This window comes from Phodopus roborovskii, unplaced genomic scaffold (genome assembly GCF_943737965.1).
Source record: "Phodopus roborovskii unplaced genomic scaffold, PHOROB, whole genome shotgun sequence".
In the NCBI taxonomy this organism is placed as follows: Eukaryota; Metazoa; Chordata; class Mammalia; order Rodentia; family Cricetidae; genus Phodopus; species Phodopus roborovskii.
The window spans coordinates 19,329,421-19,354,950 of NW_026126407.1; the positions used below are offsets into that span (position 1 = coordinate 19,329,421).

The following is a 25,530-nucleotide window of genomic DNA, read 5'->3' on the forward strand; positions in this document are numbered from 1 at the left end:
GCTTTCAATTTCTGAAAGCCAGACTAGTAGCAAACCCTCAATGGTGGCCACTGGAAGCCATTATCCCCAGTGTAGGAATAGACACTTTATAGAGAATCCAGTGGAATTATTTTTGCTTTCCAATGGACTGCTATCATCGCTGAAATCCCCATTGCCACAGTAAACAGAGAGTTAGCTGTACTGTCAATTCTAGGTCACTGTGTTTGAAGAGGCTGAATTCAATGGGTAACTAAAAATGGGGCTTCTCTTTTGCCTAATTAATAATGCATCCTGGTCAGAGCTACTCTGTTGCAGGTTAAACTCGAAACAGATTTTCACTGTTGCTCACAAGAAAATGCTCTCAGTATAATCTCCTTTTGGTCACAAACGGGTTCCCTACTTGAGAAGAAAGCTTTCTTCTACTCTTCCCCAAGGGGCACCAACAGCCAAGCCTTTGTGCAAATTCCCTGATAAGGTGGCTAGCCTCTATTCAGCCTGGAGACAGTTCCTGCTCATTCATGCCTCATTAATATTACAGCTTGTTTGACTGTATTTTGTTCTGGGATATTTTCCATTATGTCCTGCCTTCTAAGAGTTTGTATGAGGTGGTGGCTTCTTCTGACCTTTGAAAAGGTAAGGAGGGACCAGCTTTGCACAATAACTGGTGTCAGGGTCTGGACTTGCCTGGAGGGGTTTCCCAATGACATGGAAGTTGCATACTTGCCACCACTTACTTGGGATCTGTTCTGGCAGGTTCTCCTAGAGCTCCATGGAGCTTCCTCTTGTTTTCCTCTGTCCTAGGCTGTGACTCAGGTGAGTTTTTTTTTTTTTTGGTGTGTGTGTGTGTGTGTGAGGGATTACATTTAGGTTTCCAGACACTGCAAGGGCAGGAGAAGACCTTGCCAAGTTGTCTTGATGGATGGTAGCATGATGGTGTTTGAGGTAGCTTTCTTTCACAAGCCAATTGTCTTTGATTTTTCCTTTCCTCTTCACTGTCATTAAATCTGTAGATGAAACCTTGGTAATTTCTCAAATTCTGTTCTTTATCTTGACCATCACTTGTGTCCAATGCTAGCTTCTGTTTGGTTTCTTTGCTCTCAACCTCTTCATTTCCACCCACCCTTCATTCTTAAACTCTGGTCCTGGGTTTTAAAGTTCCATAAGTACTGATTGCTTGTAGGATCATCCCTGAACTTTTGATATCCTTGAGGGGTCCTGAGGGAATCTGGATGGAGCAAAATAAGTTGGCCTGGAGGGATTGTAGGGCAGGGTCTTCCTAACTCCTGATAGGAAATTCTGAATACTGTCTCTGTGCTGATATTGTCATAGGTCACATACCTGGCTTGGTGGACTGGCTGGCATCTGTATGAAAAAGGTCCTTTAGCTTTTACACAGTGAGGAAGGGATCAGTGGTCAGGCCCATTAACCCAAGGCACTTGAGAAGGGTTGGGAGAATTCTTCTGGCTGGAGGTAGGCAGAGCCTGTTGATAACATCTCTGCCTTGCTAGGCGGGTGATGCTGGTACTGGTAGCTTGATAGGTGGGAAGCAACCAGTACTTGGGTTTTTGTACAGATGAGCCAAAAAGCCTGGATCACACTGAGGTGGAGAGTAGATGAAGATAGCTTTGAGGCCTCGGAACTCAGTGTTTAGGAAACAGGAAATAGGGTGTGGGTACAGCAGTCTAGGGAATGCTTACTGAAGTATAGTGCAAGAGTGGGTAGAGTTCTGGGTGGACAGGCAGTTACTGTTCTGTCCCAGCTATGCACTGTTAGCATCCCCTGATGCTCATGTTCATATAAAGGCTGTTCCCCACAGAGGCTGAGTTTCTGCCTGTCTCTGTTGGCCACCTTCACCTGCCCAGGCATGCAGTTGGTGCCTGAGACTGCTGTGCCAGCAGAATCTGTATAGTCCAGAGGAGTCTCTCAGGCTCAGAAGGATGGCGTTTGTTCCACATCACAGAGATGACAGCCTTTTTAGATTGGAGTGCAGATGTGAGCAGCCCACCTGTTGGCTTACCTGAGGCATTAGCTACCATGTATCGTGGGGCTTGCCAAGCTTATAGCTGTGAAGAGATTGAGCAAGTTGTTGGGGGAGGGGTGAGAATCCACATCAAAGGTGGCAGAGAAGCATGGGAGAATCCTTGATTCAAAGGCTAGGCCTGGGGAAGAAGATGATGTCTTCTGTTCTGATAGTGTTATTAGCTCATGCACAGCCAGTGTTCCTCCATCCTCCTGCCTCTCCTGCCTGCTCTGGTGCCCAGTACACTGGTGTTGTGGGTTACTTTGCTGATCTCCTGAATCACTCTCTGGAGCCAGAGCTACTGCTGCATCTTAATAAAAGCTGGTTCCTTGATGTCTGGTGTCTTGGGGGAGAGTTTAATTGCCAGAATTCCTGTTCTTTAAGAGGAAGGAAAGGGGAGGGAGGAGACGAAAACAGAGGAAGAGCTCATAGCCCACCGGTTTGCTCCAGTGCCTCACAGTACTTTGTAGTTCAGGAACTAAAGTGTTGGTGGTGGGCCTTGTCCTAGGTGGGTGCTGTCACTCACCTTATCCCAGAATGACCTGATAGTCCCTCCTGTCTAGATGAGACCTTTAGCACTCTGGTTGTGATATGATCGTAGGGAAGTCTCAAAGAAATGTCAGGGATTCTTGAGCTTCAGCAGTCTGTGCAGAGACTGACTGCTCTCCTATACCCTGGCAGGCTTACCAGGTGATTATGGGAGATTATGACCATTCCATGTCTTTGCTGGGCTTGCCTCACAGAGGCTTTGAGTTGGCTTTCAAAACACAGGCAATGCCACATGATTAGCTAGATACTAGAAAACAGTGGGACATAAGGAAAATAAGAAGGAGAGATAGTTGCTAGAGTTGGATCCAATTTTACCTTTGAAAACTATAGGTACTGTCACCAATTTGGGGCATTTTTTCTTTGGTTTCTGAACAAGGGTCCAGGATTCAAAGGAGGTCCAAGAAAACCTGGTGTTTACTGTGCCTGTGCAGGTAGGAGGGCAGGGCTAGGGAGCAGCTGCCCCAGATGCTGCACCACCCTGTGGCAATGCCATCCTGAAAAAAATGGCTGTCTCCACACAGCTCTGCCAACCTTGGAGTCTTACAAACTGTCTCACACTGTCTCTTCATTCTCTGGTGGCTCAGCAGCAGTGCAAAGGGAGTTCAGGTTCTTGTGAGGTCAATATGGTCGTTGAGTTTCCCTCTCCCACAGAAGGGGAAGGGATTTTGGTTTTAATTGGGATATAAGGGGCAGGAAGATGAGGGGTTCAAGGTCATTTTTAGCCACATAGCAAGTTAGAGGTCAGCCTGAACTACGAAACCCTGTCTCAAAACATAAAACCCAAACTCACAGAGGTTGAGTTAGGAAACAGTGTGACTCTTGTTGTTTTTCTCTTCTCTCTTCTCCCTGTGTTACCAGCTTTTAAATTGGCTGTGCAGAAACTTTGATTTCAACATAGTTCTTTTCTTCTTTCCTTTTTGTTTCAATGATAAGTTATAAATACTTACTCTGCTTTTCAAAGTTCACCAAAGAACTTCCAGAATATTTAATCTGTATTCTTCAGAGATTATTCATAAGCAGGGTAGGCCATCATGTCATATCTTAAGTGCTCTGATGTACTACTTGTGAGCCTCAATTAGAAGTCCACAGTGTTCTCTTTTTTCAGTGACGCAGGTGTCTTGGTCTCTGGACAGGCATAGCAGGGTCTCAGCAGCTTATTTGAATCTCAGGTAGGGACAGGGCTTGTGGTCCCTAGAACCTGTGTCTATCCAATAGAAAATAGTAACAGGCTGGTGGGCTAAGCTCCTAAGTGTTAGCTAACCTCCACAGTCACTTTGCATTTATTATTTTGTAATCACGCACACACATGCACACACAGACACACTCAAAGTTCCCCCATATTCTCTCTTACTCCCTTCTACCAAGCCCTCTCTTCCTCCCAACTGTACCTCTAATTTGTTTAGGAGGTGGGGCATGACATATTGAGTGAATATAATTATAGCTGTTTGAATGAGCATGCCTCTTTTTTTGAACATGTGTGCTTTAAATATTTTATACATTCGTGTATACCTGAGCACCATATTCATGCCTGGTGCTGTTATAGATCAGAAGAGGCATCAGATCCCCTGGAACTAGAGTTATAGTTGGTTGTGAGTCATCATGTGGGTGCTAGGAATCAAGCCTAGGTCCTCTGGAAGAGCAGCCTGTGTTTTTAGCTGCTACACTATTTCTTTAGCCCCCAATCCCTACCCCTTTATAAACAGGGTCTCATGTAGCTCAGAGAGAGTCTTAAACTCATATGTAGCCAAGGATAACCTTGAACTTCTGATCCTCCTCTTCTCAAGTGCTAGAGTTACAGTCATTTGCCACCCATGCCCAGTGTATGCAGTGCTAGGGTCCAAACTGAGGGCTTCCTTCATGCCAGGTGAGCACTCTACCAAACTGAGCACTTGTCCAGGAACTCTTAAATGGCCCCAAATGTCCCAAAGCCTGTGCCATACCTGACCACACCTCAAGTCAGAAACCCTGTCAGAATGGTATGTGCAAGTGCTGCCAGGCTGCGAAGTTTGGCTCTGGGTTGGGTTTCATGTCAGGGTTCGCTCAGCTGCACATTTCTTCCTCTGATGCCTGTGTCAAGGACCTTTGGAGAGTTAGAGGCAGCAGGTGGTCACTCCTTCTCCTTTCCTGTAGTAACTAGTGGGTATGATATGGGTTAGCCAGTCTGCTCAGTTTCCTTTATATGAGTAGTGTGTGTGTGTGTGTGTGTGTGTGTGTGTGTGTGTGTGTGTGTGTTTCTGATAGAGAGAGAATGAAGGCAGAATGTCTGTTGCCCTGCTGCTGGCAGCCATTGGCTTTTGCTCTTCCTGAACTTTTTCCTGAAATTTTCAATCTCTTCAAATCATTCTATATACGAAACTTCATTGGAGCTTCCAACTCCATGATGTCTTAACGGAAGCATTTCTCTGGGTTCCCACACAAGCCTGTGAGCATTTTGACAACAGCATACGTCATAATTAGTTTTGTTTGGTTATCTTTAGGATTTAGATCCAGAGCCACTAGTGACTTAGGAAGGTTTGCTTGCAGTAGTTGTGTAACAGTTTGATACTCAGTGCTGCTGTAAGATAGCCCAGCATTGTTTGTGATTACTGTGTGTGGTGATGAGAATGCCAGGAAACCATTGCTTTAATGTATCCATAAGGGAGCAATGACAAGAAAGTCTGTACATCTTTTCTTCAAAATATTTTCAGTCTAAGGTTGGCAGTCACAGATGTAAAAGCTGTAGACACAAGACTGACTTTGCCTCAGGATTCCTATTTGAAGCTGATACACACCTTTTAATTCTAGCACCTGGGAGGTAGAAGCAGGCACAGGTGTATCTTTCTGAGTTCTGGGTCAGCCTGATCTACGAAGTGAATTCCAGTACAGCCAAGACTACAGAGATGCCTGGCTCAAAACAAAACAAAAAGATTCCTGTCTTAGTCACTGTTCTACCAGCTAATTCAGCAATTTTCAGTGGCAGGGTCCCAGTTGAGGGGTAGGGGGCTGTACCTGAGGGCATTTTGGAGGCCTCCAGATTGTGAAACTCTATCATGACTGGCAGCAAACAGAACTGAAGGTCTGGGTCCATATCCACCAAGGGCAGCCAGACTGAATATCTGAACAGACCTGAATTGCATCACAGCATTGTGTATTATACAGGTAACAGAGAATTATGGACGAACTGTTCATGAGTATATGCCTGGGTTAGAATGTTTGTTCCTCTGTCTAGTTTTTGTTACTGTTTTGAAACAGGGCAGGCCATACTGACCTGTAACTCATATGTAGTCACAGTTATCCTTGAGCTGTTCTTCCTGCCTATAACTTTGCGCTTTCCCACTCCCAGATTATAGGCATGTGACACTCACAGAGCTTCATCTACTCACTTTGGTTTTTACTGAGAGAAGTCTCTGGTAGCCCAGACTGGGCTTAAGGTGTGGCCATTGCAGGCCTTGGATTCCTGATCTTCTTGCTTCTGCCTTCTCAGGGCTTAGAATACAGGTATGTTACCACACCTGGCTTTATCTGGAGTGGATAAAGCACAATCAAGTTGGGACACCCTAGTCTGCCTATGTTAGGAAGACTTCTATAGCTTCCTGTGGGACCAACTTCCAGGGACCAGAAAAGAACCTTTGAGTGCCCTGCTCTCCATCACTCTCTACTCGTTGAGTTGGGAACTGTGCTGGCAGCCAGCGAGTCCCATTGATTCTCCTTTCTTCTTTCCCTCCCCACCTCCAGTGTTGAGTTTACCTGAGGGTACAGCTATGCCATGAACGATGAGGATTTGAACTCAGATCCTTGGATTTGCTCAGCAAGCAGATACTGAGCCCATGTCCTAATCCTCAGGAACAGACTTTGAGGGAAATGTTTGCTTTTCCTTGGATCTCTGTAAATTGTGAGCCTTCAGATGCTTAGAGTAGAGCCAGGTTAGTTGATCAGAAGAATCCATTCAGGCCGGTTTCACAGGAACATCTGTGTTCCCTGTCATGCGCCTGGGTACAAAAGTCTCTTTGTGGGGTTGAGATGCCATCACGAGGCCAGGGTGTCTCTGCTAGAATCGTTTCTCTAAGTAAGTGAAGGCCTGCTGTGCATACTCAGCTGATTGTGTGGATAGTGGCTGTGAATTCTGACACCTGTGAAACTGAGAGCTGTTTATAAAACCACAATGCCCTTTAATACCTTTTGTCTTGGAGCGCCACACTGATGAGGTAAGGTATATCTGTAGTGCTGGCTTTCCATCATTCTCTCTGCCTTGGTGGTGGTAACAGTAGTATGTTCATTTGCATTTGAAGCCAGTCTGGCCTCACAGGTGTGTCCAACAGCACTGAAAACAGGAGAGGCCTCTTTGCTGCATGCAGCTTGTCTGCCTGGAGCCTCCACCATTTGTTCCTGATTGGTGGTTCTCCTGTGACTTGACTTGATGGTTACTGAGCAGCTGTCCCTGCAGGATAAGGCTCATTTTCTGAGCACTCCATGCTGACGACGCCTTTGTGTTTATTCCTTCCGGATTGATTGTAAACAGGATGTCAGTGCTGTCTCTGATCTCATCAGGGGTTTGTGAACCACTCCCCACTCTTCATCAGTAGGCTCCTGTTCTAGCGGTTTGTACAAAGAAGCCATGTTAAGTGGGCTGGAGTCCCCCAGGTCTGCCCCATAGAGTTGTCTTTGTCTCGCTGCCTTTGTCCCTTCTAGCCTGGGTTATGTTGATTTGATCCCTGAGTGTTCTGGTTGGCATCAGTAAGGTTGGAAACAAATCAATCAAATGGTATATTTTAAAAAGGTATATTGTTAAATGCAATCATGAAAATGGGTTAGAGGTGGTTTCGTTACCATACACTTGTACTTCTAAAGAGGCCCTGTGAAAAATATAATTAGGGTGATGCTTTAGGATGGGATTAGGCCTGGTTTTATTTGGGAAGGACTTTGTCACTGCAGCTTTTGCTTTGCCTGCTCAGGACAGGAGACATGAGCCAAGTGGTTGCGTTTACCACCACCGATGATTCCAAATTAAACCTTACTATCTGTTATAGTCTTTACGACTGTTTAGAAACCATCTTTGTCAGGAGTTATTCCTGACCTCTTTCCTTCTGCTAAGGAGACAACCCCTAGGAACCAGTTAAGACTAAAGATGCAGAAGCAGTGTTGTGCTGAGCAGTTCGGTAGTTACCTTTGTTAGAATGCATGAAAGAAGGAAGTGATTAACACAGATTAGAACATTTAAAGCAATTACCACAAGATAAGGAATTGGCTTGTCCATCTTTCTGGGTACCCACCCACCTATCTATCCATTAATGCAGCCATTCACTGAACAAGTGTTTATTGGCTTGGGAGTGAGGACAGGCTACTCCTGGGTCTCAGTGCAGGAGGCAGAGCTGTGCAGTTGGTGAGCAGGGGCAGGAGGGTGTGCTGAGCTACACAGAAACAGAGGAGACCTGAGCTGGGAACCATCAGGTACAATGAATGGCTTCCTTAGTAGGTAGGCCTCCATCTGCAGATTTTATTGAAACTGAGAGTGTTCAGAGGAGGGATGCATTCAGGCTCATGCTCTCCCAACACTCATGCCCATCTAATCCTGTTGCATTTCAGCTCCTGATCTGAAAATCCCTGGTTAGTATGCAATCTCAGCTAGGACTCTACATTTCATGCCTTCAGTAAAAGTAGTCTTTATAGGAGCCTCTTGTTGGTGTTAACTAACTAGGTATTTGAGCAAAACACACCTGTATACAGTATTACACAGGCACTCAGTCTACACAGAACTGGGCTTCATTTTCTTAAGCATGCTTTCTAAATGTTGGTGTTTTGATCAGAGCCATGGTCCCTGGGCTCTTTCACATGACTGAAGGCTTTTCCTGAACTCTTACCTTAGGTCTTTGTTTTATGATTGTTTTATGTTTTATCCCCTGAGGCATGACCTCCAGCCAAGGTTTCATGTGTCTCCTGTAGGCATACAGCCGTGTTTGATTGGCACTTGACTTTAATTCTGAAATACCTGAAGCCTGATCCTATCCTCTTCTCTGGCCATGTGGGATGAGATGAGAATGGAGTACTGTCTTGTGCTAGGAGTGAGAGGTACAAACCTGTCTTTGCATGTGGTGACTTCCTCCCACCTACCCCACAGCCACTTCCCCGAGAGTGTCCTCCGAGCTGGAGCAGGCCCGGCCACAGACAAGTGGAGAAGAGGAGCTGCAGCTGCAGCTGGCACTTGCCATGAGCAGAGAGGTGGCAGAACAGGTCAGTGTTTGAGTGGTCATGCCCATGGGGTCTTCACCCTGGTGCTCCTGGGGGAGGGGCATGGCTCCCATAGAGGATGACACACACAGCCCCGTCTTTAAGGCACTTACTTGATGAGTTTGGTCTCCTGGCCACAGTGTATTCTTATCCCCTAGACCAGGCAGATCCATATCTGGGAAAGGTTTTCATGGAGGTCAGAAGCAGCTAACCTTGAGTGCCTCCTGGAAGTTCTAGTGCAGATGAGGGACTCCTGACGGAGCTCTGTGCCTCCTTGAGGAGCCAGCCTACAGGGCAATGGGCAGGACAGGCCTGGGTTGGGGGCAGAGGGTAAGTGGGGTGGGCCTGGCCCCTGCCAAGGCAGTATACCCTGTGGCAGATATGTGGGAGAAGGCTAGAAGGCTAAAGGGAAGCTACAGGAAAGAATGCATGTGGGCATGGTAGAAGCAGCATAGATTTTTTTTCCCCCCCAAACTGTGTGGTGTAAGGTGGAACCCAGACCCTTTGTAAGGAAGTGCTCTGGTATTGAGCCTGTGTGTGGTTTTGTTTCCCTCTATACCTTGTTTTTAATAAGCATGCATTACTTTAAAATGGAGGAGCAAAAGGGGCAATTCAAACACCTTTAGACAGTGTCCCTTTGCTTTCAGTCATCAGAAAGCGTGCAGACAGCCAGAGGCAGCAAGGTACACCCCTCGTATGGAGAGAAGAATGTTGGGTGTTAAATGTGAACACAGAGAGGTTTGGCCGGCATAGTTGGTATGTCTGTAACAGCAACAATGGGCAGCTTTGATCATGGCCTCTGCCCCCTGTAGAGAACCTGCAGCCATTCATTAAATCTGCCCATGAGGAAGAGCATGGCTCCAGGGGATCAAGGTGTCCAGGAGGTCTCACTGCAAGTTTCTGGGATGGGTGGATGGCTTCAGCCTTTTTAGCTAAAACCCAAGAGTGTGTTTTAATCACATAGATGTTAGGGCAGGTCTGTCTTTTGCAAGTGACTTTGCATTAAATAAATAGGATGAATTGTACTAGAAATCATACAACTGGACAGTTGTTGAGGGATTGTCCACTATGGGGATTGGAATGATGTGTGATTTTCATCTTTTCTAATTCTTTCCTGGTTGTCAGTTTTGTGTTTTGTAAAAATACCCTACTTTTACTTTATGAGAATGAGTGGTTTGCCTGCATGCATGTATGTGTACCACATGCGTGCCTGTCGGATCCCTTGGAGCTGGAGTTACAGATGGTTGTGAGCCACCGTGTGGGTGCTGCATACTGATTCTGGGTACTCTGTAAGAGCAAGTGCTCCTAATTGCTGAACCATCTCTGCAGCCCTGAGAAATATTTTAGATTAAGTATTTTGTTTCCCCATTTTGATGGTGCCTGAGTGTTGCTGGTATGACCCTCAGACAGCCTCTGAAGGAGGAACCTCTGGGAATGGAAAGCCATTGTTTCTAGCTGAACTATATTCTCCCTTGAAATGCCACATGATGCAGGGCCTTTCCTGTTGCTGGCCAGTGTGGCCTCATGCCCTGCTGTGTTGCTGTCAACATTACCCTCAGCCTCAAGCTCCATTGTCCCACTCCAGGAAGAACGCCTCAGGCGGGGTGATGACCTCAGATTGCAGATGGCTCTGGAAGAAAGCCGGAGAGACACAGTTAAAGTTCCAAAAAAGAAAGAGGTGAAAACTTGCTGCAAGGTAAATGTTTGAAGTTGTTCTAGGGTAGGGAAATAACACACCACTGGGACATACAGTGGGGGCGGGGGCCTTGGCTGGAGGGCAGGTCGTGTGGTAGGACGCCAGCCTCGACACTGGACTCATGCTATGATGAGTACCAGTGAGGACTCAATAAAAGCACAGCAACCAAGAGAAGAGGCTTGATGCCACCTCTAAAAGGAAGGTGGCAGCAGCGATGTCTTGATGCCCAGTGGCACTTAGGGACATTCCTTGGCTCAAAGAAGCCACTAGTTATACAGGTCTTCATCCACCCTACTTTGCTAGGCTATGACACAGAGGTGACCAGAATGTGGCTCTCTTCTGACAAACTTATTACCATCCAGTCAGAGAGATTTCCCTCAGGCCAGGATTCTAGTGGCTTCCCTAACTATGATGCCACTGGGCCCTGATGACAGATGTTGTGGGAACTGGAGGAGGGGAGAGAGGGGGGGGGAAGGCCACCTGCCCCCTCCCTCCTTCACTCCCTCTCCCTCCCTCCCTGTTCCCCCTCTACCCATCCCTCCCCCTCTCCCCCCTCATTCTTACCCCCTCTCTCCCTCCCTCTCTGCCCTCTTCTCTCCCCCTCCCCCTCCCTCCCTCCTGGCTTCCCAGCTGGGTACTGAGTGCTATTAGTCAGGAATCCAAGGCAGGCCAAGAGGGATGACTACAGGTAGTTATAGTCTGGGCCATTGTCGGCATTATCCTGAGAGAGTTTGGGAACCCTGAGGACTCTTAAAACTTGTGGGCACCTGGCAAACAATAAATACCTTGGTGTACTATATCCCTGGCTTCCCCGGGAAGCAGGAACTTCAGTGGAACTTTGGGGTTGGAGCATCTCAGTTTCCAAGTCCTTCAGGACTTCCACCCAGAAGGCCTGTGCTGTGGTAAGAACTAATATTTATGCTTAGTGTGTGGCTATTTGCTATGACTAACCAAGTGAAACCATCCCTTCTGTTTGTCTTAACAGCCAGGCACCCACTCACAGCAGACTACTTTGTTGGATTTAATGGATGCCCTCCCCAGCTCGTGCCCTGTTACCCAGAAAACTGAACCCTGGGGTCCAGGGGCTTCTGCTGACCAGACCAACCCCTGGGGTGGAACAGCGGCTTCTGTGAATATTTCTGACCCCTGGCCATCATTTGGTAAATAGCTTGTTGTTGGTTCTCCCTCCTTCTCCCTCTCCCTCTCCCTCTCCCTCTCCCTCTCCCTCTCCCTCTCCCTCTCCCTCTCCCTCTCCCTCTCCCTCTCCCTCTCCCTCTCTCCCTCTCTCTCTCTCTCTCTCTCTCTCTCTCTCTCTCTCTCTCTCTCTCTCTCTCTCTCTCATTGGGATCATTGATGGCTGCATGTAAGTATATATCTGTCTGCTTTAGGCATACAGAAAGCATCTCTCTCTCTCTCTCTCTGTCTCTCTCTCTCTCTCACACACACACACACAGTTGTGGTGTGGTGGTGTGGTCCCATGTCCCCGTGGGGCCCCCCCCCCTTCTTTGTGGAAGTTAAGGTTGGTGTGACACTGAGCAGGAGCTCATCCTGGGGAACAGACTGGTTTTGATTTTTTTTTTTTTTTTTTTTTCCCTTTCCTGCTTTGGGAGAAGAAAAGCTGACTTGTTTACTGCTTCATCCATCTTATCCATGCACCAGAAATGACTGGTCCTACTCTAGAGCACATTTCAGTTCTCAAGAGTTGCACCCAGCTCAAGCTCCAGGTAGTCATAAAATATGCAGAGAGAGCAACCTAAAGTGAGCTGTAACTGAGATATGCTTACCACCACTACTAATGAGGAGAGAATATATTTGCTGCTATTCTTGTTATTTAAGTGTTAGTAAGTCTGTTGGATGAGTTTTATTTCTGAGTTTTGCTTATTGATAAAGGCAAGAGAATTTCAGTCATATTTGAAACATGAACATGGCAGAAATGGTTTACTATGGGTGACATTTCTGACACATAAAGTTTCTTTTTTTAATTTTATTTATTTTTATTTTATGTACGTGGGTGCCATTTCCCCTGGAACTGGAATTACAGATAGTTGTGAGCTGCCATGTAGTTGCTGGGAATTGAATCCATGTCCTGGAAGAGTCAGTGCTCTTAACCACTGTGCCATCTCTACAGCCCTACCACATGAAGTTTCTTAATTGCTGATGGGGAGCTTAGCCTTATGGTCTTTGTGCTTCTGGCCTGGTGGTCTGAGTCCTGTTGGACATGCCTGTGGTGTGTGTATTTTGTGGCTTGTAGTTCTTGCTTCCTTAGTCTGACCTTTTGTACTCAGCTCAATTCTCAGGATGTTTGTTAAAGTATACCAAGTGCCAGGCTTTGTCCTGTCATGTGAAGACCCTGGGACACACTGGTACATGGCTCCTGTCCTGGGAGTTTGGGATAGCTGGCAGCAGTACCTATGAGCCAGGCTTTGGTGAGGGCCACTCAGGTCAGAGCAGTGAGGTGAGCATCTTAGAAGTGGGTGCCACAGAGGACAGGAGTGGCATCAGGTTGATCAGGGACTGGCCCCCTCCTTGCAAGTGCTTGTATTTGGTTCAAAAGCTGTATCAGCCTTAAATGACCTTTGGCATATTGCTGGCCACAGTGACCACGTGGAGCCTGCCCACTTACTGGGGCTAGGTAGTGTTATCTGGAATCTCATTCCCTGGAGACCAGGAAACCTGTGGTGGTTGCACTCTTGAAGAGCAAAGTATAGGTTCTAAGGCAGGTGCCCAAGGGTCAGTAGTCCCTCAGGTAATAATGACTTTGACCCCCCCGCCCCACGCGTGCATACCCAGTCTGAAACGTACTCTCTTTATCCAATGCCCATTCTTGGGAATTCTGATGGGTGGGATCAGGGTCATTTCCAGGAGCTTTGCCAGGAAGCATGAAGTAGGACATGGCCTGCTGGGACAGGTACCATATACTCTGTTGGTATATATCTGTACCTACTCTTTAAATGGAGATGGAATTTGCCATTCTGACAGGGTTTTAAAAAATATTTTTAAAAAATATTTAAAATATCTAAAAAAAAAGTCAAAACACATTCATGGAGCTACATAACTGTTGCTACAAGAAAGAACATTTTTATTACCCAGAAAGAACCTGTATTAGTTCCTAGCCACCAACCTGCTATTCTGCCTTTTGTTCCTGTAGACTTTGTTTTGGATAGATCATGTGAACAAAGTCACATCACTGTAGCCTTTTTCTACAGTGTGGCAACAGTTTAGTCCTTTCCTGGCCAATAATATCCCCTGTAAATGTGCTTCATCATTATCCCCCCTCCCCCATGTACATTTGTATTTTGTTTAGTTTCTGGCTATTATGAACCCCAAGTTTTCTATTAATGTTTAAATATTGGTGAGGATTAGAACTATTCTGAACATGGTTGCTGCTTGTGGATAGCTGTCTGAGGACCCAGCCCCGTGACTTTTCTCTGTGTACTTGTTCACTATCATGAATTTGGCACTCTCTTTACTTGGCATTTAAAGCAATATTAAGTGTTTAATAGGTTTTATTTCTGAGTTTTGCTTATTGGTTGGTAAATGTGAGAGAAATTTTAGTCAGATTTGAAGCATGAATATGGCAGAATTGATTTACTCTGGGTGATATTCCTGGCACATGAAGTTTCTTGGACTGGATGAATGCATAGACCACTAAAGCCCAGAAAAGTTGTTCTTCTCCCCAGGGTCATAGAACAAGTTAGGGAAGGAACAGCTCAGTTTGTGATAGTACATCCTAGATTGTGCAAAGCTGTGCAGCCTGGTAAGTAACAGAAAGTGCATCCTTCCAGCATGGAGACAGCTGTTGGTATAATCTTAGTTAGCTATCTGTCCCCCCCCCCCCCACACACACACACATTGTTTAACCTAATTGAGGTCACATTGTATATAGTTACACTCAGGCCCACACACATTTTCCAGCTTGTGCATGCATGTTCCCAGGCACCATAGGAAGTCACCTCATGTGGTACTCATTGGCACTGTGTGGCACTAGTTCTTCAGCAGCTCTGTGTCCCATGAAGGTGTTTTTGGAAAAGGACGTGAAGTCACTGTGTTCTTAGAGCCTTACCCCAGCTACCTGAACCAGTCAGGTGCTTTGCTTCTTGTACCTTTGAGCTGACTCCAGAGCAGGCATGTGGTAGGGGCTTACTGCTTAGCCTCTGCTAAAACACAAGTGTAAGAGCCACTCGTCAGTCCCAGGGTACTCATAGTTATTAAAGCCTCTTCCCGTAGCATGGAGATGCTCTCTGCGTGAAAGGAATGCTTTTCTGAAAGCCCATTTGTAGTGGGTCCCGTTATTACCAGTTCTTTCCAAGCAGCACTGGAGACTGCTGAGCCAAGTGGCCTTGGGAGGAAATGCTAAGAACCCAGAGGAGGGAAGTTGGAGCCTGCCAGGTCAGCGGGGCACTTCCTCCTCTGTTTTAGACACACAAAGCTGCCACCTGGTCTGAAGAGGCCTCACAGCCTGGCAATTCAGAAGGCCTTGGCTGACTTGTTCCCCTTACTGTCTACCCACCCACTGGAGCCAAGGCCAGGACTGGGATTGAGCCTAACTTCCGCCTGGTGGTAGCAGGTGTGCTCTGGCTTCTTGATGACCCCTGTATAATTGTGACTGCCGGCTGTACATGAATATTCATCTATCCGCTGAACTTCTGTGAATGGATCTACAGAGGAAGCGGAAGGAAGCTGCTGGCTTTCTCAACTTGGTTCCATTCTCCTTTCTCACTCATTTGAGCTTTAAATGAGCCTTTATTTATTGGGCATGTAACATGGCAGGATTTAGTGATGCCAGACCCTGAAGGTATAGAAGGGCCTTGTAATGACTTCACTGCCCTGCCCTGTTTATCCATAGAGGAGCCCCAGCCTCCTTGAGGGCAGCTGGGTCATCTCTGTATCTGCTGTTTTTCTGTGGAGCAAGGGTAAGGGGTGGTACTGTTTTTGCAGAGGGATTGAAGTAATCTGTACTGGCTACAGGACTGTTTACTTGTGTCTGTAGTGGTCTACTTAGTTGGCATTAAATTCAGCTTAACAGCTTGCAGAGTCCCAGATACATATACCTGGGACCCCAGTGTCACTTGCAGAATGGATACTTGACTACTCATTTGGGCTCAACAGCATGTCCCTGATGATCTATGTCATTTGGGATTGGCAAGGGATTGAGCTGAGCATGCATTTCATTTCCTGTGCAGAGCTCTTGAGTTTTGATTACTTTGTCCCTGCTGGCTCAGAAGGAGAGTGTAGCAATGTTTCAGGGTTGCAAAACCCAGGGTGTTCAGGCTGGTGGTGGGGTAGCCAGGGAAATCTCCAGGACTGGATTGTGAGGTATAGGCAGCCTGCCGCCTCACATACCCAATTTTTGTATTGTGTTTTACTCTGCTTGAGAAACTTCTCTTCCTCCTCCAAAGATTTATTTCATTTTTGTTGTGTATGCCACAAGTGTAGGGGTGCCTGTAGAAGCCAGAAGAAAGCATTGGGTCTCCTGGAGCTAGAAATACAGGTTGTTGTGAGCTACCCAATGTGGGTGCTGGGGACCAAACTCAGTCCTCTGGAAGAGCATCAAGCACCCCTAACCACTGAGCATCTCTCCAGCCCTACTCTTGCTTCTTAGAGACATAGCTTGGGTGTGTCTGCCTATGGAGGTGTGGTCATCTTGTTCTCGGGACCCTCTCCTGCCCCATGTCTGTCTCTTGGCTGCCTGTTATTGTCAGGTTGGTATAATGACTTGTTTCTTCTTGCAGACAGGGACCTTGCTGGAGGACTGCTGAGAAAATTGTTAGAATGCAACTATGCAGGAAGCCTGGGCTGTATGCCTGAGCTAGGTGGTTCTTGCATAAGAGGGGCTTAGGCAGGGCTCTAAGTGCATCAGGAGCTCAGATTTGGATGCATGCTTGCTCCCTAGTTGTCTCACAAGGGACCTACACTGTGCCTGTACTGGGTCTCCCCAGAATCTGTGTGCTTAGGGAGATGGTGTGATGATAAAGTCCCTGAGAGACTTCCTAGAGATAGGTATGGTGGACAGCATGGTCACATACCTCTTGTCTGTTCCAAGCTCTCTACTAAGGCCAAGCCCTTGGGATGCTCCCTGTGTGGAGTCTCAGTGCACCAATAAGAGTGACTCTTCATGCCTTTACTTGTAGCCCATGGCCTCCTTGTTCCCTCTAATCCTGGATTAGCCATGGCACCAGCACCGTCTGGAATGGGAAACAGCTCCAACCTTGCCCACGGAGACAGAGCACATGTACTTACCTGGAGGCATGCACCTTCACTTATCAGTGAGGCCAGTGTATGAGTGCCCTGCAGTGGGCTCCCACGGGAAGTTTGGTGAGGAGCTGTATGATGGGATGATATGAAAGTTGCAGGGTGGGAACTGTGCTATAGGGTCTGAGGCAGTGTTGTTAGCAGGTGGCTTCAGGAAGTGAGAACCTGATTGCTGCCTTTAGACCAGTGTGACCTGCTGGCTCAAGAAGTGGAGTTGTCATGCATACTCAGGCCTGTGCCATCTGTTGTCTACCTGTGGCCCAACCTCTGTCCCTGTGAGCTCAAGGGTGTGTTCTCTTGCAAACCCAGTGGCTCCCTAGAAGCCCCCCTGCATGTTTTATCCCCATGGCCTAGGACATAAAGAAACTCACTGTGTAGCTTCTGCATGACTTTTGGGAGTTGGGGTTTACTTTAGCCCAGGAGGATTCTCCCTGGTGGTCAGGACAGTATCTCACCCTTTAGATTAAGGGAGTGGGTGAGAGGAAAACTTTCCCATGGAGCATTAAGGGTTTCTTTGTAGGAGAAAAGGCAGTAGAGGTTGGAAATAATAGGGTATGTCTCCTTATGTAGACACATAGAAAGGAAGATAGCAACAGTCTTCTGACGGGCACTGATGTTCAGCATGGTCAGGGACTGCAGGACAGTGAGGTCTGTGTCCCTCAGTTTGAGCTAGCTGAAGGGAGTGAGCCTTCCAATAGGCATTCCTTATATGGGCCTCTAAGCAGGGAGAGAACAGAAAAGTATGTTATGTCCCTAGGGCTCCTATGTGACATTGGTCCTGGGATCTCCATGTCATCATACCACAGCTCTCTGGGCTTTCTGCCTAGCCTTCTCCCTGGCAAACCATTTCTACCTTGTCACTCTCCAGTCAGGACAGAGCCATAACCTGATGAGGTACCATTTTAATGAGCAGAGTAAGGGTTAGTCCCTGTAGTGTGAGTCCAAATGAGGCCAGGTTCACACTCTCGGCAAAGCATCACACAGACAGAAGAGAGCCTGGAAGTATAGGTCCAGGCTCAGAGAAACTGGAAGGCCTGGGGTGAGAAGCCAGAGGTACATCTCAGGGAAACAGGTTTTGAAAGCCTGAATCTGGGGCTTCAGCAGTAGAAGGGGAAAAGTTCAAATAGGAGTTGGCAGGCCATGAGAATGGGGAAAGTGTCCTTTGGGAGTGCTTCTTGACAATGGGTGTCAGCTAGCTCACAACTTTTGGGTGTGCCACTACAGCAAGCCTGGGGAGAAATGATGGCCAAATTCACTCCTACCCCTCTATTCTGGGTCACTATACTAGACAGATAGCCTAGTCAGATCAGAATTCAGGCATGGGGATAGTGCCTACAATATCTTAGTAGGCCCCAAGTCAGCTCTTTAGCATTTTTGACTCTTGCAGGCATAACACCGTGTGGTAGAAAGACTAATGGTGGGTTATTGTTTAAACCACCTGTGGATTATCCCACCTCACAGAAGTGGTGGTAGACTTGAGGAGAAGGGCACAGCTGTGTGTGTGGGGGGGCAGTGTCCAGAGGAATGGAGTTCTTTTTAGGTGTTAGAGAATAGTCCTTGGCTTCCTAATATTGACAAGTCCTTGCTGCTCTTCTCTGATCCCTGGCACATCCTGGTTGTCACAGCCATGTTGGGTGTCCTGTGCCCCCCCCCCATGGCTAGAGTTGGGGATGGAATTGTCCGCTCTTTTCTATGATAAGGAATTCAGTCCAGAAAAAAAAAAAAAATTCAGATAGATAGTTTTGGAAGATGGTCTAAAAAAGGTTAGTGGAGGATTCCAGAGTAACTACAACATAGAACAGGAGGGGCAGAAGACAGGTTCAGTGGGTCCTGATACAGAAGATAGGGAGTTTCTCTGGTGTGTCTGTGGAGTATAGGGAATCAATGTGGCTAGGCTGGGCGTGGACCTGTGTGGATGTCTGTAGCTCATATCCCTTTGGGGTTCCTAAAGAGCACATGTCTAAAGGAGATGATGACCAAGAGTGTTGTGAAAGTCACTGTTTAGGTCTAGGAAGCTGGAGAATGCTAAGGCAGCTTGTCCAGGTAGCCTGCGTGAGCAAAGCAAGACTGTCCAGGGAAGGAGCTGGACAATGACAGTGCTGAGGACAGTGGAAGAAACTTAAGTGTGCTTGCAGAAACCATTGTCTATTCCTAAGCATCCATTCCTAGAAAATCGTGTCTTCTGAGGATAATTGTGGAAACAAGATGTTTGAAATTCAGAAGCAACTTCCCAAATCCAAAAAAGTCCAGAACTTTATATTCAGTGAAGTGCAATTCAAAAGTGGAGGAGGGGAGGGCTACATTTTATAGTGGCAGAATGTAATGAGTACTGGCAGCAGTGTTGCACAGCAGATTTTGTGGGACAGTTAAACAGTACTAAGAACAAATTTTATAACTTCAAATGTTCACATTAGCAATGGGGAAATGCACAGAGGATAGAATGGCATTGCAGCAAGCAGAGGAGGAGGGGGTTCAAGGAAGAAAAGTTATTGCAGTAGAACATAAGTAGACATAAGTTAGTTGTTGAAAAAAAAATAATGAACAGGACCTAACTGTTTCGTTCTCACCGGCTTTGTACACCCTACCACTGAGTGCTTCATTAGTTCTCTCTCTGATCTTTTTTTCTAGACATGTTCTTTCTAGGTGCCCAAACTGGTTTTGAATTTACTCTATAGCTCAGACAGGATCTAACTTTTTAATCCTCCTGCCAATGCTTCCCAAGTAGTTGGGATTACTGTGTTGACAGGTTCTACTAATTTAAAAAAAAAAAAAAAAAAAAAAAAAAACAAAAAGGAAATGAAGAGTTACAAACAACTTCTGCTGTGAACAGTGCTAACACAGTGAGGGCTTGCAGCCAGCTCTGCTTACAAATCTGAAAACTTTAATGTTCAGAATGCCAGTGAAAAACAGAAAATCTAGCTGGGTGTGGTGACTCATACCTGTGATCCTGTTAAGAGAATAGGATTTAAAGAGTTCAGGATCTGGTGGGCAGTAGTAGTGGGCAGCACCGTGGAGGCAGAGGCAGGCATATTTCTGAGTTCAAGACCAGCCTGGTTTAGAGTTCCAGGACAGCCAAGGCTACACAGAGAAACCTTGTCTTAAAATATAAAGCAACAAAAAAAGAGTTAAAGGTCTATTGAGTTCTACCCAAGGTAACATGAACCTCTGTACCCCTTCTCAAAGGAAGAAAATGTAAGTAGAGATAAGGCTTATTTACTATGAAAGCAATGGAAAGAGTACTTAATCTTTTCCCCCCTAAGTCCACCCAGAGGGTTTTATAGGTAAATTCTAATAGCATTTAGAAACAGTTCTACTTTTTATCCAAAGTCCTTTAAAGAACAGAACATAAGAACCTATTCAGTTTCTAGAGACTGAGGTAATCTTGACATCAAATCTAGACAGAGAGTAAGTACAGTGTGGGTTCAGCTATTTTAGGCCAGGGCCACTTATGAATATGGATGTATTGGGAAGAAATGTAAGCCAGGGAAATTTTTTAAAAGATAGTGTATTGTGGAAATTCCTCTGTAAGAACGAAGTCCTTAGAAAATGGCCCTACTAAAGACCACTCTGATAGAAGCAGAGAGAGCTTTTATTAGAAATATTTTTGGTAATCTTAGAATAATTGGGAAATGTCCATAACTTGGGGCTTCTAAATGGAGGACCCTGAGACTGGGGGAGATAGATGCCTTCATTGGTAAAGTATTTGCTGGTAACTTTTGAGACAAGCCTCCCACACACACATGCTTACTTAAAGCTAGGCATAGCCGCTCTTGTCTATAATCTAGCCTCTGGGGAGCAGGAAGGTAGAGATACATCCATGGAGCTGATTGTTCAGTTTGTCTGAGACCTTGCCTCAAAAAAAATAAGGTGAAGAGCAGTTGAAGATAGCAGACTCAAATGAATGAATGAATGAATGAACGAATGAATGAATGAAGATAAATAATGGAGGGAAACCTCTAAGCTAACTAAATACTAAGATGTTGGAAATTGATTTTGTCAGGTCAAGTACAAGACAAGATGCCAATGATCTGTCCTACTACTTTACATTGTGAGTGGTGGTTCTAGCCAATGCCATAGAATGTCAAAAAATGTAGAGGGCTAAAAGACATTAGCATTTTACAGATGCTTGAAACTTTTATAGGTAAACTGAATTAAGAATGAATAGAACTGTCCAGGAAGTGGTGGCACATGTCCCAGCACTTGGGAGGTAGAGGCGGGCAGATCTCTCTGTGAGTTCAAAGCCAGCCTGGTCTACAGAGCAAGTTCCAGGACAAGCTCCAAAGCTACAGAGAAACCCTGTCCTGAAAAAATAAAAACAAATAAAAAGAATAGAACCATCAGAATAAGTCCTTCCTTCCTTTCATTTTTCTTTCTCTCTTTTTGTTTGTTCTTTTTGAGACAGGGTCTCTTCATAAATCCTGGTTTTCCTACAACTCACTATATAGACCAGGCTGTTCTTGAACTCAGAGATCCTTCTTACTCCTGTGTGCTGGGATTAAAGGCATGCATCAGTATGCCAGCCAAGAATCAATACTTTCAATACAATACCTTCTATTTACAACAATAGAGATTCTAGATAAAAGCATAGTATACAAAATTAAATTTAAAAATATACCTGTTCCCAACAATGATACTAACTTCCTAATCTTTTACAGTGCTATATAAATCTTAAATAAGAATGATTGACTTTTATTAAAAATTGAATACACAGATAGCATTTTGATTTGGAAAACTCCCTATTACTGTGGTGATGATTCTTTCCGAATTGATCAGGAATTCAGTGCAGTTTTGGTCAAAGTACCACCATATTTTGTTGTTTGATTTTTGGGACGGTTTTGCTGTAGCCCAGGTTAGCTTCAAACTCCTGGTTTTCCTGCTTCACTCAGCTGTGAGAGAAGAGTAAGTTGAGGAATGTGCACACAGTTCCCCTGATCTTTCTTTTAACCTAACAAAATGACTTTTTTATGATCAGTATGGAAGAGCCAGAGACAGCCAAACTCAGACTGGGATTTGCCATATTAATTACTAAGAATCATCATTCCTCATACTTCAGAGTAGAAACTAGAGGATCAGAAATTCAAGGCTGTGAGGGTGGTGGTGCATACTTTTAATTCCAGCCCTTGGGGGGCAGAAGCAGGTGGATCTGTAAGTTCCAGGACAATCTGGTCTACAGAGTGAGTTACAGGACAGCCAAAGCTGTACAAAGAAACCCCATCTTGGAACCCCCCCCCCAAAAAAAAGGGTTCAAGGTCATCCTCAGCTACATAGTTTGAGGCCAGCCTGAGCTACATGAGACTTGTCTTGGGATCATTATAATACATATGAAGATAAGTAAGATCATGCAGAGAGGTAAGTAGACCAATGAAAAAACTAGGGAGCCCAGTGATAAACACTTGAAGATCTGACTAAGATCCCAAGAATGAATGGGCATTTTAACCTGTGTTTTGGGTGAGTTAGTCAGACAGAGATAACCCTAGAGGACACTTAATGAAAGACTTGAACCTTACAGGAAAAGGACCTTGGCTATGTAAAAGGATGCACATTTTTTTACTAAAGAACAAGGAAACAAAATTATTGCAAAATAGGCTTCATATGAACTGTTTTGGCACAATTGAAAAATAGATTACATCAGAAAGTTAGAGGTAACTCCCTAGACAATAGGACCTGCTTAGAGGATTATAGACTATTAGAACCCAGTGTTCTGGCATTACTTACTCAAAGTGCAGGGACATGTTGCCCAGTAGCTATCATGTGTGCACAGAACAAAGGGCTGTAAATAAGAATAGGCAGCTATACAAAGAATACCCAGGGTCTAACCCAGTGAGCATTTGTGACCTTTTTGTAGGTAAGTTTCAGCTTCATGGCAACAGTTTGTAGTAAACAAAGCCAGTCATCAAAGAATGACCACACACACACCTTATTTATATAATAAATTGTGAAGTCCAGCACAGGTATCCATTGTATTGTTTCAAGGTGTTAGAAAGTAAAAAGCAAAAGCAGGAGGTGGGTTACACAGCTCAGTTTGGTTCAGGGTACTTTGCAGTGGACCTGGATATGTAGCAGTATTGGAACATTTCTTGTCTTCCACAAGAAAGAATGATTATTGAGAAATCCACACAGGCTTTTGACATTTAATATTAAATATACACAAAAATATCTCCCCCTCATTTAAAAGTTTTTTCCTGTTGTGTGTATGTATGTATGCATTGTGGTATGTTTGTATATATAGGTGGTTCATGTGTACAAGTCGGAGGTCAACTAGTAGATGGTGGTTCTCTTCTATCACATGAGTCCTGAGCATCAGGCTCACATTGCCAAACATGGTTCCAAGCACGTTTACTGACTGAGCTATCCCAGCAGACCTTTGTAAAAGGCAGTTGTGACCCACTAATGTGACCTTGTTTCTCCTAACTTGGAAATGTTCTGCTGCTGAAACTGGTGCTAAGCATCCACCTATTCTGATGCCCTCTTTCCTTGGTACTCAACCATGAGAGCAGGGCCCATCCAAGGCTGATGGGAGAGTGCTTTCTGGGTAATAAAGTAAAGTAGCAGAGGGATTGCCAAGCTTCATGCCTGGGATGGAGCCTGAATTTGTAGGGGAAGTAGATTTGTTCCTTGCAGCTTCTTTTGCCTTTGGGAACCCCTGTAAGCTCTTATGTAATGGGAAATGTTCAGGAGGTCTTTCAGCTTTGCTGTCTGTGGCACTTACTGGAGGACTGGCTCCAGTCCTTCTTATCTGGCAGGCTCTGGACTTTGCCCAGTCTGGTTGGCATGCTGCTATAGCACCCTCTGGGTAGGTGCCTCAGTTTTCAGGGCACAGACCTGTGTGCCACTGTATCTTCTGCCCTCACCCCAATTGTCTAGAACTTTCTGAAGTTACTTGTGAGTGTTTGTTTGTTTGTTTGTTTGTTCGTTTTTTTCTGGGGTGAGGGTGTTTATTTGGCTTACAATTCCAGGTTATAGTTCATTATTGCATTTAGCAGGGTTTTTTTTTTTTTTTAAAGTTTATGTATGTGTGAAGCTGTGAGTGTATGTGTACCATTTTTGTGCATACGCCTGAGGTATGGCCAAAGGATGTCAAATTCCCTAGAACTGACTTACACACTGTTAGCATGCTATTATGAGTGGTGGGAACCACATCTTGGGCCTCTGCAGAAGCAGTGGGAACTTTTAATATTCTCTAGCTCCTGTTCTGAATTCTGACTCTGACCTCTGCAGGTACCAAGCCAGCTGCTTCTGTGGACCCATGGGGAGTGCCAACCACAGCCAGCACACAGTCTGTCCCCAAGAACCCAGACCCCTGGGCAGCCTCACAGCAGCCTGCCTCCAGTGCTGGGAAAACAGCAGATGCGTGGGGTGCTGCCAAGCCCAGCTCTGCCTCAGGTGATCACTTTGCTCAGCCTGGTCCCTGCAGCATCACCACTCCTCCCTTCCTCCTGGCGCACTGGCAGTAGCTAGCTGACTGACTCCCTGGGGACACTTCCCACAATCTCTATCCCAGTGTCCAGACTCTACACATTTGCCCACACTGCTGGCCCTTCCTACATTTGTATGTAGGATGGTAGGGCAAGTGGTAGGCAGTCACGTTCCCCATCCCACCTGTTGCCTTTCTAGTCAAATGACTGAATCATGCTTGGCCCTGAGTTTACACTACAATGTGGAATACTTGGGAGAAGCCACTATGGCCTGTGTTGACCCACTACACCCATGTAAATTTGGTACCTGTTGTGCTGGGGAGTGGAAAGAGATGTCCTTAGTCACAAGCTTATATGTCCCCTCAGGGTCCTTTGAACTCTTCAATAATTTCAATGGTACAGTTAAAGATGACTTTTCTGAATTTGACAACCTTCGAGCTTCAAAAAAACCAGGTAGGTTAAAGATGTTTTCTAAATAGATTTTGTGTGTTTGACCACCTGGTTGATTTTAGAAGGAACACGTTTTTCAGGTGTGTTTGTGTGTGTGTTTTCTGTCTTTGGGGAGGTGGTTCTTTCCTGTCATCTCAGTGTGAGCTTCCCAAAAATTCTGTTCTTTCTGCCTCCTGTCTGCTGTTGGAATGCTGGCTTTTTTGTTTGGGTTCTGGTGATTGAAGCTTCAGGCTTGTGCAGCAGGCGCTTTATCTATGGAGATATTTCACTGGCTCAATAGTTTGTTTGCATCTTATTATCAAGAATTCAGAAAGACACCTTTAATCCCAGCTCTCAACAGGCAGAGGCAGGTGGATCTCTGAGATCAACTCCAGTCTGGTCTACAAAGTAAGTGAGTTAGTTTCAGGACAGCCAGAATTGTTATGCAGAGAAACACTGTCTGGAAAAAACAAATAAACAAACAAACAGAATATAAATAAGTATACATCTATGTTCTGCCATCAACCTCAAATAACATCTTAATTTTTTTTAGAGGATTGTGCTATGTATAATTGTGTGACTCTTGCTTTTCCACTTAGTGTTTTTTTTTTAATTACATTTATTTTATTTGTTCATTCATTTGTTTGGTGGTTTTGTGTGTGCATGCACTGTTTACAATAGGATACATGTGGGGGTGAGAAGACAACTTGCTTTGTTCTTGTCTTGCAGCTGAGTCAGGGGCCTCAGTACCACCCCAAGACAGCAGAACCACAAGCCCTGACCTCTTTGAGTCTCAACCCCTGACTTCTGCCTCAGGCAAGCCTAGCAATGCCCGGAAAACACCAGAGTCCTTCCTGGGCCCCAATGCAGCCCTGGTGAACCTGGACTCACTGGTGACCAAGCCTGCACCACCAGCCCAGTCCCTCAATCCCTTCCTGGCACCAGGTAGGCATATGCTGGGCTTCATCAATGGCTGTACTGTCCAA

General features: G+C 45.6%; 1 protein-coding gene across 7 annotated transcripts in view; it reads left to right on the top strand.

Moving 5' to 3' along the window:
• Epn2 (epsin 2) overlaps positions 1-25,530 on the top strand; it is a 66,050-nt gene that overhangs the window by 36,303 nt on the left and 4,217 nt on the right. For 4 of the 7 annotated variants that reach the window (XM_051180455.1, XM_051180461.1, XM_051180457.1 and 1 more), the window contains 7 exons: positions 8,643-8,755; positions 9,400-9,435; positions 10,338-10,448; positions 11,434-11,608; positions 23,919-24,083; positions 24,482-24,568; positions 25,274-25,489. In XM_051180455.1, the coding sequence (XP_051036412.1) occupies positions 8,643-8,755; positions 9,400-9,435; positions 10,338-10,448; positions 11,434-11,608; positions 23,919-24,083; positions 24,482-24,568; positions 25,274-25,489 (903 nt within the window). The remainder of the gene's footprint in view (positions 1-8,642; positions 8,756-9,399; positions 9,436-10,337; positions 10,449-11,433; positions 11,609-23,918; positions 24,084-24,481; positions 24,569-25,273; positions 25,490-25,530) is intronic. The other 3 variants (XM_051180459.1, XM_051180462.1, XM_051180460.1) reach the window with 2 other exon arrangements.